The sequence below is a fragment of the Mobula hypostoma genome, chromosome 1 (genome assembly GCF_963921235.1).
Source record: "Mobula hypostoma chromosome 1, sMobHyp1.1, whole genome shotgun sequence".
In the NCBI taxonomy this organism is placed as follows: Eukaryota; Metazoa; Chordata; class Chondrichthyes; order Myliobatiformes; family Myliobatidae; genus Mobula; species Mobula hypostoma.
In genome coordinates, this window is record NC_086097.1 from 251,559,725 (window position 1) to 251,576,753 (window position 17,029).

Genomic DNA, 17,029 nt, shown 5'->3' on the forward strand with positions numbered 1-17,029 from the left:
TCTGTACCCTCATAATTTAGTATACCTCTATCAGATCTCCCTCAATCTTCTACATTTCATGAAACGAAGTCCGAACCTATTCAATCTTTCCTTATAACTCAGGTCCTGCAATCCCTGGTAACACCCTTGTAAATTTTCTCTGTATTCTTTCAACCTTATTTACATCTTCCTTGTAGGTAGGGACCAAAACTGCACACAATATTCCAGATTAGGCCTCACTGACTTTTTGACGGTGGTGTCTGAAAAGAGGATACTGTCTAAGTTGCAGGCCATCTTGGACAATGTCTCCCATCCACTACATAATGTACTGGGTGGGCACAGGAGTACATTCAGCCAGAGACTCATTCCACCGAGATGCAACACTGAGTGTCATAGGAAGTCATTCCTGCCTGTGGGCATCAAACTTTACAACTCCTCCCTTGGAGGGTCAGATACCCTGAGCCAATAGGCTGGTCCTGGACTTATTTCCTGGCATAATTTACTTATTACTATTTAACTATTTATGGTTTTATTACTATTTAATTATTTATGGTGCAACTGTAACGAAAACCAATTTCCCCCGGGATCAATAAAGTATGACTATGGCTATGACTATGACCAACATCTCGTACAACTTCAATATAACATCCCATCTCCTGTGCTCAGTGCTTTGGTTTATGAAGGCCAATGTGCTAAAAGTTTTCTTTACATCACTATCTACCTGTGAAGCCACTTTCAAGGAAGTATAGATTTATATTCCCAGATCCCTCAGTCCTACCGCATTCATCAGTGCCCTAGTATTCACTCTGTGTGTCCTACCCTGGTTGGTCCTACTGAAGTTCAACACCTCACACTTGTCTGCATTAAGTTCCATCTGCTATTTTTCAGCCCATTTTTCCAGCTGGTCAAGATCCTGCTGCAAGCTCTGATAGTCTTCCTTGCTGTCCACTACATCCCCAATCTTGGTGTGATCCACAAATTTAACCACAGTATCATCCAGATCATTCATTTAGATGACAAACAACAACAGACCCGGCACTGATCCCTGCGGCACATCACTAATCACAAGCCTCCAGTCAGAGAGGCAAGTATCTAGAACTTTTTCGCTTCTTCTGTGGAGCCATTGTTTATACAATTTACTATCTCATCTTGAACACTAAGCGACTGAACTTCTTTGGTCAGTCTCCTATACTGGACCTTGTCAAAGGCCTTGCTAAAGTCCATGTAGACAATATCTACTGCCTTGCCCTCTTCAACTTTCCTAGTAACTTCCTCAAAAAACTATAAGATTTGTTAGATACGACTTGCCACACACAAAGCCATGCTGACTATCCTTAATCAGTCCATGTCTATCCAAAAATTTATGTATCTGATCCCTTAGAATACCTTCCAGTAACTTTCCCATGGCTAATGTCAGGCTCACCAGCCTATAATTTCCTGGCTTATTCTTAGAAACTAATTTAAACAACGGAACAATATAAGCTATCCTCCAATCTTCCAGCCCCTTACTTAATCGTAACACCACTGTTGATATTGGAATCATCAACCAGCTCCCACAACGACCCATGAAGGGGACAAGAGTAATCTACTATCAAAAAGCTGCAGACAGCTTGCAAGAAATTGGGGAACAAGGCCACTGGGCCCTGATGGAATTCCAGCAGAAATCCTCAAGGAAGGGTTTCAGGTTGTAGGAAAACGTCACAGCAGTTCTCAGTCAGCACAGATTGGACACACACTCACCTGGTCTTACATCTCACGCACACTGCCTGCTGTCTCGATGTTTCAGTCTCCGCAATGCTTCAGTTGGTGACATCAGCGAGGAACTGGGTTGTCCACAAGCCACACCTGGAGATATCAAAATGCCAGGCCACACGGCGATTCTGAGAATGAGAACCTGCCGCCCATGGAGAACTGTAGTTTGTAGTTTCCACCCTATCCACTCCTTTAAACATTCGGTGGGTTTCAGTGAGGTCCCTATGCATTCTTCAGAATTCCAGTGAGTACAGGCCCAAAGCTGCTCGTATGTTAACCTCTTCATTCCCGGAATCCTCCTTGTGAACCACCTCTGGACAACACATCCTTTCTGAGATGCGGGGCACAAAACTGTTGACAGTACTCCAAGTGTGGCCTGACCAGTGTCTTATAAAGTCTCAGCATTATCTCTTGCTTTTTATTCTATTCCACTTCAAATGAATACCAGCACTGCATTTGCCTTCTTTACTACAGACTCAGCCTGTAAATTAACCTTCTGGGAGTCTTGTACGAGGACTCCTAAGTCCCTCTGCACCTCTGATGTTTGAACCTTCTCCACATTTAGATAATAGTCTGCACTATTGTTCCTTTTACCAAAATGTATTATCATAATTTCCCAACACTGTATTCTATCTGCCACGTTTTTGCCCATTCTTCCAATTTGTCTAAGTCCTGCTGCAATCACATTGCTTCCTCAGCACTACCTACCCCTCCACTTACCTTTGTATCATCCGCAAACTTTGCCACAATGCCATCAATTCCATTATCCAAATTATTGACAAACAATGTGAAAAGTTGCAGTCCCAATACTGACCACTAGTCACTGGCAGCCAACCAGAAAAGGCCTCTTTTATCCCCACTCGCTGCCTCCTGCATGTCAGCCATCCCTTTATCCATCCCAGTATCTTTCTTGTTGTGCCACCGGATTTTATCTTGTTAAGCAGCCTCATGTGCGGCATCTTATCAAATACCATCTGAAAATCCAAGTAAATGACATCCACTACCTCTCCTTTGTCCACCCTGCTTGTTACTTTCTTGAAGAACTCTAACAGATTTGTCAAGTGAGATTTCCCTTTACAGAAACAATGCTGACTTTGACTTATTTTAGCATTAGTCTCCAAGTGCCCTGAAACCTCATACTTAATAATTGACTCCAACACTTTTCCAATTACTGAGGGTTAGGCTAACTAGCCTATAATTTCTTTTCTTTTGCCTTCCTCCCTTAATGAGTGGAGTGACATTTGCAATCTTCCGGTCCTCCAGGACCAAGCCAAGATCAAGTGATTCTTGAAAGATCATAACCTACGCATCTACTATCTCTTCAGCAACCTCTCTCAGGACTCTGGGATGTAGTCCATCTGGTCCAGGTGACTTATCCACTTTAAGACCTTTCAGTTTGCTTAGCATTTTTTCCTTTGAAATAGCAACGGCACTCACAGACCTCTGGCACACTGCTAGTGTCTTCCACAGTAAAAACAGATGCAAAGTACTTATTAAGTTCGTCTGCCATTTCTTTGTCCCCCATTACTACCCCACCAGCATCATTTTCCAGTGATCTAATATCAATTCTCACCTCCCTTTTACTCTTTATATAACTGAAAAAAACTTTTGGCATCCCGCTTTATATTATTGGTTAGTTTGCCCTGATATTTCATCTTTTCCCTTATAGCTTTTTTAGTTGCCTTTTGTTGGATTTTAAAAGTTTCCCAATCATCCAACTTCCCAATCACTTTTGCTACATTATGTGTCCTTCCCTTGTTTTTCTTGCAGTCCTTAACTTCCTTTATCTGCCACAGTGGCCTATCCCTGCCATTTGGGAACTTTTTCCTCTGTGGGATATATCTACTCCGTGACCTGTGAACTATTCTCAGAAATTTCAGCCATTTCTGCTCTGCATCACCCCTGCCAGTCTTGTCCCCCAGTCCACCTGGGCAAGCTCCTCTCTGATGCATCTATAATTCCCTTTGTTCCATTGCGATACTGATACATGTGACTTGTGCTTCACCTCTCCAATTACAGTATGAATTGAATCATATTACAATGACTGCCTCCTCAGGGCTCCCTTACATTAAGCTCCCTAGTAAGATCTGGGTTATTACACAACACCCAATCTAAGATAGCCTTTTCCTGAGTAGGCTCAAGCACAGGCTGCTCTAAAAAGCCATCTTGCAGGCATTCAACAAATTCCCTCTCTTGCGATCTGACACCAACCTGATTTTCCCAATCCCCTTGCATATTGAAGTTCCCCATTACAATTCTGTCATTACCTTTGTTACGTGCATTTTCCAGCTCCTTTTGCAATCTCAACCCCACATCTTGGCTACTATTTGGAGGCAATATATGATTCCCATATTAGTTTTTTAACCCTTGCAGTTTCTTAACTCCACCCACAAAAATTCAGCATTCTCTGACCCTATGTCACCTCTTTCTAAAGGTGTAATTCCATCTCTTACCAACAGAGCCACACCACCGCCTAAGCCTTCCTGCCTGTCCTTTCGATACAAAGTATATCCTTTGATGTTAAGCTCCTAAGCCTTCTTTCAGCCACGACTCAGTGATGCCCACAACGTCATACTGGCCAATCTCTAATGCGCCACAAGTTTGTCCACTTTACTCCGAATGCTACACGCATTTTAATGTAGCACTTTCAGTCCTGCGTTCTTCGCCCTTTTGAATTTTACCTCTGTGGTACAATTAAACTCTTTGCTCTGTCTGCATTTGTACCCAATCATTGGCTTGTCCTTCTCTGGACTCTGACCTCTTCCTTTCCTCTCTCCTTCCCTTCTTCCCATGATCCACTCTCCCTTCCTATTAGATTCCTTCTCCGGCCCTTTACCTTTTCCAGCTTCTTCATTCCCCCCTTCCCCACACACCTGGCTTCACCTGTCACCTTGTAGCTTGTGTTTCTTCCCCCTCCCCCCCCCCATCTTTTTATTCTGGTGTCTTTCTCTTTCCTTTCCAGTCCTGATGAAAAGTTTTGGCCCAAAATGCTGATTGATTATTTCCCCTCCACAGGTGCTGCCTGACCTGCTGAGTGCCTCCATTTTGTGTGTGTTGCTCTGGATTTCCAGCGTCTGCAGAATCTCTTGTCTTTAAGGGGTAGATAGTAGAGAGAGAGAAGCAGTGTTAAATGGTTAAATGCTTTTTTTAAAATCACATTTGTGGAATTTGCTTTCTAAAGAAAGTGGCCTGAAATGTCGACTGTTTATTCCTCTCCAATAGTGCTGCCTGAGCTGCTGAGTTCCTCCAGCAGTTTGAATGTGTTCCTCTACCTTCATCAGAACTTCAACCCCTACCTCTACCTTTGTCAGATAGTAGTTTGGAACTGCCCCCTGTTTTGTCTTGCAGGTAACAGAAGTGCACAGGATGTATTTGGTGTGCCTTGCATTAGGATATTTTACACAGTTCAGAAATTCTGCTTTGCTCTCTTCCCCACTTCTGAGTTTCATCGTTGGTTCACACCTGGCAAAGTACATTCAGGTAGGAGAATCTTCATTTCGAAACTTCATCTGCATTTAACGTTGATCATTTGAGGCAGCGTGTTGTGCTCCACTTAAGTTGTTCAAATTAGTTAACCCAGTGTTACAAGTATTCCTCAACAATAATTATCATTCAGGCACAGAGACTATCTATTTACTAACAAGTACCTTTATTGGATCAGTTTATAAAACACATGAATTTACACAACTAAATGCCTATGTGCTTACCTACTAGGTTTCCCTAACCCTCCATGAACAGTCAGAAGAGAAAAGGTAATGCCTGGAAAAGGGAGTCTATGCTGGCCAGTTATTCTTTCTGATGCCAATAGGATCTCCATGTTTCCAACATAGGGTCATCCACTTGTGCAGTGGTTGGTCTCCACAGAGTTGTCACTGTCTCTGCTCCCAAAATCATCTTTTTCCTATCAGCTCAATCTATGATGTTTCAGTTTTGTTGGCTCAAGGTTGTCTGACTGACGTATGTTGGCTTCTCACTGGATGTGGCCCAAGGCTACAAGCAGTATTGCTTTATAAACAGCCCTTCAGCCCTGTGACCGAGGTAACTTCTGTTATTTCCACTCAGACAGGTTCAAACCAGTTCACTGGGCCCAGACAACCAGGTCACAGGCTGTTATTTCTACCAGCCTGTCAATCCACATAATAAACAGCTTCTATCTTAAAATGGTTTCAGGTTTAGCAGATCATCAGTAGAAACACCTAGTGTCCATGTTTAATTGCTCTGTTTAAACTATCCCTGAGCAAGAAACACTTCACCAAATATTTCACAAAATGGCGGCTGCAGGGACAGTCTCAAAAAATGGCTGCCTCCATTACTGTGCCCAGATGCCATGAACGAAGACTTTAGCTTTGTCTGTTTCGACTGCCCTTCCCTCATTCCTGTTCACTGATTTTTAGATTGTAGTTCTTTCTGGCTAACACCAGTATACTGCAAAACGTAAACTCTGTTAATATTCATGGGGACCCACACCATCAGGTTCAGGAACAGTCATTACCCTTCGACCGTGAGGTTCCTGAACCGGTGTGGATAACTTCAAAAACCTCAATACCGAACTGATTCCACAACCTGCACACTCGATTTCAAGGACTCTACAACTCACATTCTTCTTCTTATTTATTTATCTATTATTATTATCCTTCTCCTTTTTCTCATCCTCATTCTCCTGTCAGTCTATATTTGTGTATAGTTTTTCATTGATTCTATTGTATTTCTTGGTTCTACTGTGAAAACCTGCAAGAAAATGAAGACATACTTCAATAAAATTTTCTTTGAACTTTGTAAGAGTCCTCTTACAATACAGGAAAACTACAGTGAAATGTCAGCTCAGCAGAAAAGGTGCATCGGCTGCAGTCTACCATCACTGCAGGACTTGCATGTGTCCAGGACAAAGGAGCGGGCAGGAAAAATCATTGTGGACACTACCCACTCTGCAAAATGCCTTTTATAAAAGCTCCCCTCTGGAAAGTGCAATAGGACTTCAAAAATTCACACTACTTTAAAAATTTCTTGCCCCGGGCAGTTAATCTGGTTAACCATTCTAGTTAGCCCTCCCCATCCCCTCTGTTGCCCTGTCACTGAACTGCTCTGTAAACACTTTAAACTACTTTTTATAATAGTTTACATTGTAAATACATGCTGGTATTTATGTATTTACTCATATTTCATTTCATGTCCATACTACAACTCTAACTTTATTTTTTATGATTGTTGAATATTGTTTTAGTTGCCAACACATTATAGCAAACTCCAAATACATGTAAATGTATATGGTGAATAAAGATGATCCTTGAGGACTGTAATCAAAATGATCCAATGATATTTGTGGTGGAATTAGTTTGAGATCTACAATGATGTGCTGCTGATGTCAGTATAAATACTGATCCGTTGCCCTTTTAGATTAGATTAGATTCAACTTTATTGTCATTGTGCCGAGTACAGGTACAAAGCCAATGAAATGCAGTTAGCATCTAACCAGAAATGCAAAGAATAGTGTTATTTACAAAATAACTGCAAATAAAAAGTAAGTGCTACAGCACACAAATATAAAAGTACTGAGACAGTACAATACGGATGCAATACTGCTTAGCGCTGTGATGTGAGGTTCAGCAAGGTCACAGCCTCAGGGGAGAAGCTCTTCCTGTGCCTGCTGGTGCGGGAGTGGAGGCTCCTGTAGCACCTACCGGATGGGAGGAGAGTAAAAAGTCCATGGTTAGGGTGAGATGCATCCTTGATAATGCTTTTCACCCTGCCCAGGCAGCGTTTATGGTAGATGTTCTCAATGGTGGGCAATTGGGTGCCGATAATCCGCTGGGCAGTTTTCACCACACGCTGGAGTGCTTTGCGGTCCGATACATGACAATTGCCATACCACACTGAGATGCCAGTTGGTGAGTATACTCTCAATGGTACAGCGGTAAAAGTCCATCAGTATCCTGGGACAGAGTTGAGCTTTCTTGATGCTCCGCAGGAAATAAAGGCGCTGTTGCACCTTTTTGATCAGGATGGGGGAGTTCAAGGACCAGGTGAGATCCTCGGAAATGTGGACACCAAGGAATTTGAAGCTTGATACACGCTCCACTACAGCTCCGTTGATGTAGATGGGTACGTGAGTGTGGCTCCTAGCATAGCTCCTTAGACCGTAAAACCATAGACATTGGAGCAGAATCAGGCCATTCAGCCTGTCGAGTCTGCTCCGCCATTCCATGATGGTTGATTTATTGTCCTTCTCAATCCCTTTCTCTTGTTTTCTCCCTGTAACCTTTGATGCCCTGACTAATCAGGAACCTATCAACCTCCACTTTAGATATACTCAATGACTTGGCCTCCACAGCCATCTGTAGCAATAAATTCCACAGATTCATTATTTTCTTGTTAAAGAAATTCCTCTTCATCTGTGTTCTAAATGGACACCCCTCTATACTTAGGCTATGCCTTCTGGGTCCTAGACTCTCCCTCTATAGAAAACATCCTCTCCATGTCCGCTCTATCTAGGTTTTTCAATATTTGGTTCAAATTCATTATTTCAATTTCAATATTCTTTTTGTTCACAGCAAAACTTGAAGAAAGGCCACTTTGCAGCAAGGCTGATGAAATTACTTCTCCATTTCTACTTGGTTTTCACTGTGTCAATTACTTTAAATCTCGTAATAAAGGTGCGTAACTTGCTTTGTATATCTTTGTTGCTGTTAATTTGTACTTCATTGTTACTTCTGAATAGCATGTCCAAAGTACAGCAAAGATTGTGTATGTCAACTAATGCTTCCCTGATATTCATTTTCTTGCAGGCATAGAGTGCAGAAAGAGAGGAAGAAGAGAGAAGTAGTGTCAATGAGTTCAAAGACCATTCAGAATTGATATTAGAGGTCTCCCTGTCTTCCCAGGTCTCACTAAAAGAGCATTCTACTACTCTTCCTGGTTTTCCTCACTGCTTTAATTGTGCAATAAGAAAGAAGGTTATCCAAAAACTACTAACTGTCTCCATCTTTCCTCTTTGAGTCAAAGCCTCAAGCACTCCACTCTAACACTATCCTACTCCAACGATGGCTGCTCCCACAATTGCTGCTCTGCTTAAACTTAACGACTTTTTATTGGGTGTTACTCAATGCCTAATTACCCTGCATTCTATGGTGCGCAGAATGTCCCACAATAAACAATCCAAGGGCTCCTCGCAATCCCAGGCACAATCTAATAAATAGTCAGATTTATTATCACTGATGTGAAAACCTGATCAACGCATACAAAATGCTGGAGCAACTCAGCAGGTCAGGCAGCATCCATGGAGAGGAATAAACTGTTAACGTCTTTGGCCAAGATTCTTCATCAGCACTGGGAAGGTGGGGCGCAGAAGAGGGAAGGACTACAGGCTGGCAGGTGATATGAGACCAGTTGAGGAGGAAGGTGGGTGAGGGGGTGGATCTTTACCCAAAACTTTGATTGTTTATTCCGCTCAACAGATGCTGTGTGACCTGCTGAGTTCCTCTAGCATTTTGTTTATGTTGTTCTGGATTTCCAGCTTTCACAGAATCTGTTGTGTTTCTCATTTCATATGCTTCTGATTATAAAACTTAAGATCAGTTGCATATAGTATTACAAACGAGAAAAACTGCGGGTGCTGGAAATCTGAGCAACACACACCAACGCTGGTGGAATTTAGCAGGCCAGGCAGAATCCATGAGGAAAAAAAAAAGTACAGTTGATGTTTCGGGCTGAAACTCTTCGGCAGGACTGGACTGCCAAAGGGTTTCAGCCTGAAACATTGACTGTACTTTTTTCCATAGATGCTGCCTGGCCTGCTGAGTTCCTTCATCATTTTGTGTGTGTTGCCTATAGTATTGGGTGACTTCCTATTTAAAAAATTAGAACGTAGAACAGTACAGTACAGTGATGTTGTGCGGACCTTTTTCATGCTCCAAGATCAGCCTAACCCTTCCCTCCCACATAGCCCTCCATATATCTGTTATCCTTGTGTCTATTTAAGAGTTTCTTCAATGTCCCTAATGTATCTACTTTTACCAGCACCCTTGGCAGAACATTACATGTATCTAGCACTCTTTTTTTTAAAAAAAAACTTGCCTTTGACATCCCCTGTATTTTCCTATGATCACCTTAAAATTATGCCCGCTTGTATTAGCTATTTCCATTCTGGGGGAGAAATCTCTGGCTCTTATCATCTTGTACATCTCTATCAAATCACCTTTCATCACCTTTCACTCCAAAGAGAAAAGCCCAAGCTCCCTCAACCTATCCTCAAAAGACATACTCTGTAATCCAGGCGGCATTCTGGTAAATCTCTGTACCCTCGCTAAAGCTTCCACATCCTTCCTATAATGAGGCAACCAGAACTGAACATATTATTTCAAGTGTGGTCTAACCAGGGTTTTATACAGCTGCAACATTGAACTCAATCCCCTGACTAATGATGGCCAACACTCCATCTTATCAACCTAATCGACTTTCACGGCAACTATTTAAAAAATTCTGCTTGAAAATGGTTTGTTTCATCACTGGTCAGGAGGCCAAGCATAGGTTGACCAGAAAATTTAAGAGACGTTTAACAGAAGTTTGCATAGGTACATGGATGGTAGGCGAACGAAGGGCTATGGTCCTGGTGCATATCGATGGGAGGAGGCAGGTTACATGATTTCGGCAAGGACTAGATGGGCTGAAGGGCCTGTTTCTGTGCTGTATTTCCCTATGCCTATAATTTTTTTTAAAAAATTATGCAAGAATAGCTTGTTAAGCTGAAACATAAAACATCAAGATTGTTTAATTTCATTTCCAGTACACAAGTGTAAAGCAGGACAAAATAATTGTTACTGTGGATCCAATGCAAAAAAACACTCAATAAAATAAAGAACATAATAATTTAAAAAACACAAGAAATACAAAATACGTAAGATAGCTCATGTGGATTGATTGTCCATAAAGTGACACTAGGCACAGGAGTGTCGGTACATAAGGTGACTGACAGATAATGATAAATTAGAGGCAGTGGGGGTTTGATGGGATGGATTAGTGGGTGAAGGTTTTATCAACATTATGTAAAAGAAAACTCCAGCTCTGTTGCGACAAAGCTATGTCCGTGGGTGCATTTCAGTTCCTGTGTGACTGTGAGAATAATGAATACTCTGCCACCTCCCGAGCTCTCATTACTAGGACAGCGAGCCGTTTACTGTTTCCCTGTGCTGAACATTACATATACTTTGATTATATTTTATTAAGACCATATGACATAGGAGCAAAATTAGGCTGTTTGGCCCATCAAGTCTGCTCTGCCATTCAATTATAGCTGATCCTTTTTTTCAAACCCTCCCTGACCTTCTCCCCGTAACCTTTGATGCCGTGTCCAATCAAGAAAATATCAAGCTCTGCCTCAAATACACCCCACAAACTGGCCTGCGGCAACAAATTCCACAAATTCACCTCCCTCTGGCTAAAGAAATTTCACGGCATCTCTGTTCTAAATGGATACCCCTCTATCCTAAGGCTGTCCCCTCTTGTCCTAGACTCCCCAACCATGGGAAACATCGTTTCCACATCTACTCTTTCAAGGTCTTTCCACATTTGAAAGGGTTCAATACTCTCCCCTCATCCTTCTAAATTCTAGCAAGTATAGGCCCAGACCTATCAAACATTCCACATATGATAACCCTTTCATTCCTGGAATTATCCTTGTGAGCCTCCTCTGAGCCCTGTTCAATGCCAGCACACCTTTCTTGAGATGAGGAGCCCAAAACTATTTACAATATTCAAGGTGAGGCCTCAAAGCCTCAGCATCACATCCCTGCTCTTGTATTCTAGACCTCTTGAAATGAATGCTAACATGGCATTTGCCTTCCTCACCACTGACTCAACCTGCAAGTTAAGCTTTAGGGTGTTCTGCACAAGGACTCCCAAGTCCCTTTGCATCTCAGATTTTTAGATTTTCTTCCCGTTTATAAAATAGTCTGCACACATATTTCTTTTACCAAAGTGCATGACCATGCACTTTCCAACATTGTATTTCATTTGCCACTTTCTTGCCCATTCTCCTAATCTGTCTAAGTCCTTCTGCAGCCTACCTGTTTCCTCTACACTGCCTGCCCCTCCACCAATCTCAATCAACCATTGAGTATATTTACAAGGAGTGCTGGCTCAGGATAGCAGCATCCATCATCAGGGACCCCCACCACCCAGGCCATGCTCTCTTCTCGCTGATGCCGTCAGGAAGAAGGTACAGGAGCCTCAGGACTCAGGCCAGTTATTATCCCTCAACCATCAGGCTCTTGAACCAAAGGGGATAACTTCACTCACCTTCACTGGCCCCATCACTGAACTGTTCCCACAACCTATGAACTCACTTTCAAGGACTCTTCATCTAATATTTATTGTTTGTTTATTATTATTATTTTGATTTTTATCTTTTTGCATTTGCACAGTTTGTTGTTTTACGCACATTGGTTTTTTGTCCATCTTTGTCGTGTGTGTTTTTCACCAATTCTGTTGTGTTTCTTTGTATCTAATGTAATAATCTATTTACTCCGAACTTTGAATGTGCACAGTCAAAAGCTCGTGCAAAAATTGAGGGCCTTCTGCATATAGGTGGCCCAGTCAATTCAGCGTGCAGTCACTAGGCCGCATGCACACTGCAGCACCTTCACAGTTATCCAGTACAGTTCAGTGAGGGTCTGTGATGTTGGATAGTGCCTTCCTGAGGCAGCTTCTGTATAGATGGTGGGAAGGCAGGATCTTTGTCAATCTTGGCTTGCTGGTGTTTCGGTTCAGATTTATGACTGCAGCCTTGGAATTAACAAGTTCTACTTGCTTTTTACATAATTCCAGAAAATGCTCCCTCAAGAAGAAAATGAACACATATTAAAGTTTTTCGAGGCAAAATTTGACTTGAATACTACAAGGTAACATTTGTTGGGAAGCTGGCAAGGAACAGCCTCTCCTTCCTGCTGACCGGCAGCATGTGTGTGCGCGTGTGTGTCTGTCCCTAGACTGAAAAGGTCAGGGTGTTGGGGCCGGTTCAGTTAGCTGCTGTGTGTATGTCTGTCTGTCTGTCTGTCTCTGTCCCTAGATTGAAAAGGTCAGGGTGGATGGTGGGGCCAGTTCAGTTAGCTGGTGTGTGTGTGTCTGTCTGTCTGTCTGTCTGTCTGTCTCTGTCCCTAGATTGAAAAGGTCAGGGTGGGTGGTGGGGCCAGTTCAGTTAGCTGCTGTGTGTGTGTGTGTGTGTGTCTCTGTCTGTCTCTGTCCCTAGATTGAAAAGGTCAGGGTGGATGGTGGGGCCAGTTCAGTTAGCTGGTGTGTGTGTGTGTCTGTCTGTCTGTCTGTCTGTCTCTGTCCCTAGACTGAAAAGGTCAGGGTGTTGGGGCCGGTTCAGTTAGCTGCTGTGTGTATGTCTGTCTGTCTGTCTGTCTCTGTCCCTAGATTGAAAAGGTCAGGATGTGTGTGTGTGTGTGTGTGTGTGTCTGTCTGTCTCTGTCCCTAGATTGAAAAGGTCAGGGTGGATGGTGGGGCCAGTTCAGTTAGCTGGTGTGTGTGTGTGTGTCTGTCTGTCTGTCTGTCTGTCTGTCTCTGTCCCTAGATTGAAAAGGTCAGGGTGGGTGGTGGGGCCAGTTCAGTTAGCTGGTGTGTGTGTGTGTGTGTGTGTGTGTGTGTGTGTGTGTGTGTGTGTCTGTCTGTCTGTCTCTGTCCCTGGACTGAAAAGGTGAGGGTGGGTGTTGGGGCCGGTTTGGTTCGCTGCTCTGTGAGGGTTAATTGTCTCTGCGCTGAGCTGAGGCAGTGGCCTGCAACTGATGAGATCCTGAATCATGCTTCAGTGATGCCTGGCTTTGAATCTGTGGACTCACTTTCATGAACTTCAGTTCTGAATGTTTATTGTTTGCATGATTTGTTTTTTTGCTCTGCCTATTGGGTGTTTGATGGTTTATTTTAATGGTTACTATTGGGTTTCTTTGTAATTGTATAGAGATGCAGTGTAGAATAGCCTCTTCTGGCCCTTCGAGCCATGCTGTCCAACAACCCACCAATTAAATCCTAGCCTAAGCACAGGACAATTTACTATAACCAATTAACCTACTAACCGGTACGTCTTTGGACTGTGGGAGGAAACCGGAGCACCCGGAGGAAACCCACGTACACACAGAAAATAATGTACAGACTTGCCTACAGAGGAAGCTGCAGTGAACTCTGAACTCCAGTGCCCTGAGCTGGAATAGCATTGCGCTAACCATGGCTTTTTTATGAAGCTGCATGTACAAATGTATGCCGTACAGTTAACTATATTGTAATATTTCAACAGAAGTCTGGTTTATCAATGTATTTCTAATAGTAAGTATAAGAAATTATGTTTTATAATGCTGAAATCCATTGTTTCTTAACAGTACAAGTTTAAAATGTACATCCCCTGAGCATGGTAGTGTCGCGGTTAGTATAATGTTATTACAGTGCCAACAACCAGGGTTCAATTGCTGTCACTGTCTGTCAGGAGTTTGTACGTTGTCCGCGTGACCTGCGGGGTTCCTCCCCTGAGCATGGTAGTGTCGCGGTTAGTATAATGTTATTACAGTGCCAACAACCAGGGTTCAATTGCTGTCACTGTCTGTCAGGAGTTTGTACGTTGTCCCCGTGACCTGCGTGGGTTCATCCCCTGAGCATGGTAGTGTCGCGGTTAGTATAATGTTATTACAGTGCCAACAGCCAGGGTTCAATTGCTGTCACTGTCTGTCAGGAGTTTGTACGTTGTCCGCGTGACCTGCGGGGGTTCATCCCCTGAGCATGGTAGTGTCGCGGTTAGTATAATGTTATTACAGTGCCAACAACCAGGGTTCAATTGCTGTCACTGTCTGTCAGAAGTTTGTACGTTGTCCCCGTGACCTGCGTGGGCACTTTAGACTCCTCCCAAATTCCTTTAAATCTTTTTATTGAATAAGTATACAAAAAGGTAAACCATATAAACATTAATACAATGTTAAAATATAATAAAATTCCAGAAGGTATCAATACCAAAAAAAATACTACAAACAATGTAATTTAAACATAAAAAACCAAGATAACATAATAGTATACTAAATTTTATATATATATCAATGGAAAAAAAAGAAAAAAAAACCCCCAAAAAAAAACCCACTGTGCAACTAACTAAAAGCAAAGCAAAGCAATGGGCTAACTTGAAACCAAACAGAGTTAAACTTAAAATCACGTCTTCAATCCCGACCTCCATTAAAAACAGTGAAAAAAAACAAGAAGGGTATATATTACATTAAATGAAAGTATCGAATAAAAGGTCCCCAAATCTGTTCAAATTTAAATGAAGAATCATAAAGGTTGCTTCTAATTTTCTCCAGATTCAAACATAAAATTGTCTGAGAGAACCAAAAAAAGGTAGTTGGAGCATTAAGCTCTTTCCAATGTTGTAAAATACATCTTTTCGCCATTAAAGTAAGAAATGCGATCATTCTACGGGCTGAAGGGGAAAGATTACTAGAAATTTTGGAAAGTCCAAAGATAGCAGTAATAGGGTGAGGAGAGATATCTATATTTAATACCTTAGAAATAATATTAAAAATATCTCTCCAAAAAGTTTCCAAAGTAGGACAAGACCAAAACATATGAGTTAAAGAGGCTATCTGCCCCGAACATCTATCACAAAAAGGATTAATATGCGAGTAAAAACGCGCTAACTTATCTTTGGACATATGTGCTCTATGAACCACTTTAAATTGAATTAGGGAATGTTTAGCACAAATAGAGGAAGTATTAACTAATTGTAAAATCTGCCCCCAATCATCCACAGAAATGGTAAGCCCCAATTCCTGTTCCCAATCTACCCTAATCTTATCAAATGCTTTCCTAAGTTTCATAATAATATTATAAATCATAGCCGATGCACCTTTCTGACATGGATTAAGGTTAATTATCGAATCTAAAATATATGTAGGAGGAAGCATAGGAAAGGAAGAAAGTATAGTACTTAGGAAATTTCTAACTTGTAAATATCTAAAAAAATGTATTCTTGATAAATTATATTTATTAGATAATTGTTCAAAAGACATAAGGGAACCATCTAAAAATAAATCCAAAAACCGTAAAATACCCTTAGTCTTCCAGGTTTGAAAAGCGCGATCCGTAAAAGAGGGAGGAAAAAATATGTTACCTAAAATAGGAATCGCTAACCCGAATTGATTAAGATCAAAAAATTTTCTGAATTGAAACCAAATGCGCAAAGCATATTTAACTATCGGGTTAGAGACCTGCTTAAGGCGTTTCGAATCAAAAGGGAGAGAGGAGCCTAAAATAGAGCCAAGTGTATAACCCTGAACAGATTGTAGTTCCAATGCTACCCATTTAGGACTAGATAGTATATCCTGATCAAGTAACCAAAATTTCATATGTCGAATATTAATAGCCCAATAATAGAATCTAAAATTAGGTAATGCTAAACCTCCATCTCTCTTAGCTTTCTGTAAATGTATTTTACCCAGTCTCGGATTCTTATTCTGCCAAATAAATGAAGAAATTTTAGAGTCAACTTTATCAAAGAAAGATTTTGGAACAAAAATTGGTAATGCCTGAAACACATATAAAAATTTTGGCAAAAAAAACATCTTAACTGCATTAATACGACCAATCAAAGTTAAATATAAGGGAAACCATTTAGATGAAAGTTGAGTAATATGGTCTATTAATGGTAAAAAGTTAATCTTAAATAAATCTTTATATTTACAAGTAATTTTAATCCCAAGATAAGAAAAATAATTATCAATCAATTTAAATGGAAATTTATAATATAAGGGAAGATGTTTATTAATCGGAAAGAGTTCACTCTTACTAAGATTTAATTTATAACCTGAATCCTCCCAAATTCCAAAGATGTACAGGTTCGCGCACCACAGTAGCGTAGCAGTTAGTACGAAGCTATTACAGCTCAGGGTATCAGAGTTCAGGGTTGAATCCTGGCGTCTGTAAGGATTTTATATGTCCTTCCCTTGGAATGCATAAGTTTTCTCCAGGTGCTCCAGTTTCCCCTCCCAGTCCCAAGGCATACTGGTTAGTAGGTTAATTGGTCATTGTAAATTATCCTGTGATTAGGCTCAGGTTAAATCATTGGTTGCTGGGTGATGCAGCTTGAAGGGCTAGAAGGGTCTGTTCTGCGCTGTCTCACTAAATAAAATGTGTGGAGGTTAACTGGTCACGTGGGTGGTGTGGCTTGTTGGGCCGGAAGGGCCTGTTACTGTGCTGCATCTCTGTCTAAAATATAGAAAAATTGTGAGTTGGTTTGGACAGAAGGATATGTTCCTTTGTCTATTGCTGCTCT

At 41.5% G+C, this 17,029-nt stretch overlaps 1 protein-coding gene across 4 annotated transcripts in view; it reads left to right on the forward strand.

Annotated features, from left to right (window-relative positions):
* Nucleotides 1–17,029, forward strand: part of LOC134356310 (probable C-mannosyltransferase DPY19L4) — a 104,069-nt gene that overhangs the window by 48,396 nt on the left and 38,644 nt on the right. For all 4 annotated transcript variants that reach the window (XM_063067185.1, XM_063067192.1, XM_063067199.1 and 1 more), the window contains exons 9-11: nt 5,080–5,211; nt 8,280–8,381; nt 12,550–12,623. In XM_063067185.1, the coding sequence (XP_062923255.1) occupies nt 5,080–5,211; nt 8,280–8,381; nt 12,550–12,623 (308 nt within the window). The remainder of the gene's footprint in view (nt 1–5,079; nt 5,212–8,279; nt 8,382–12,549; nt 12,624–17,029) is intronic.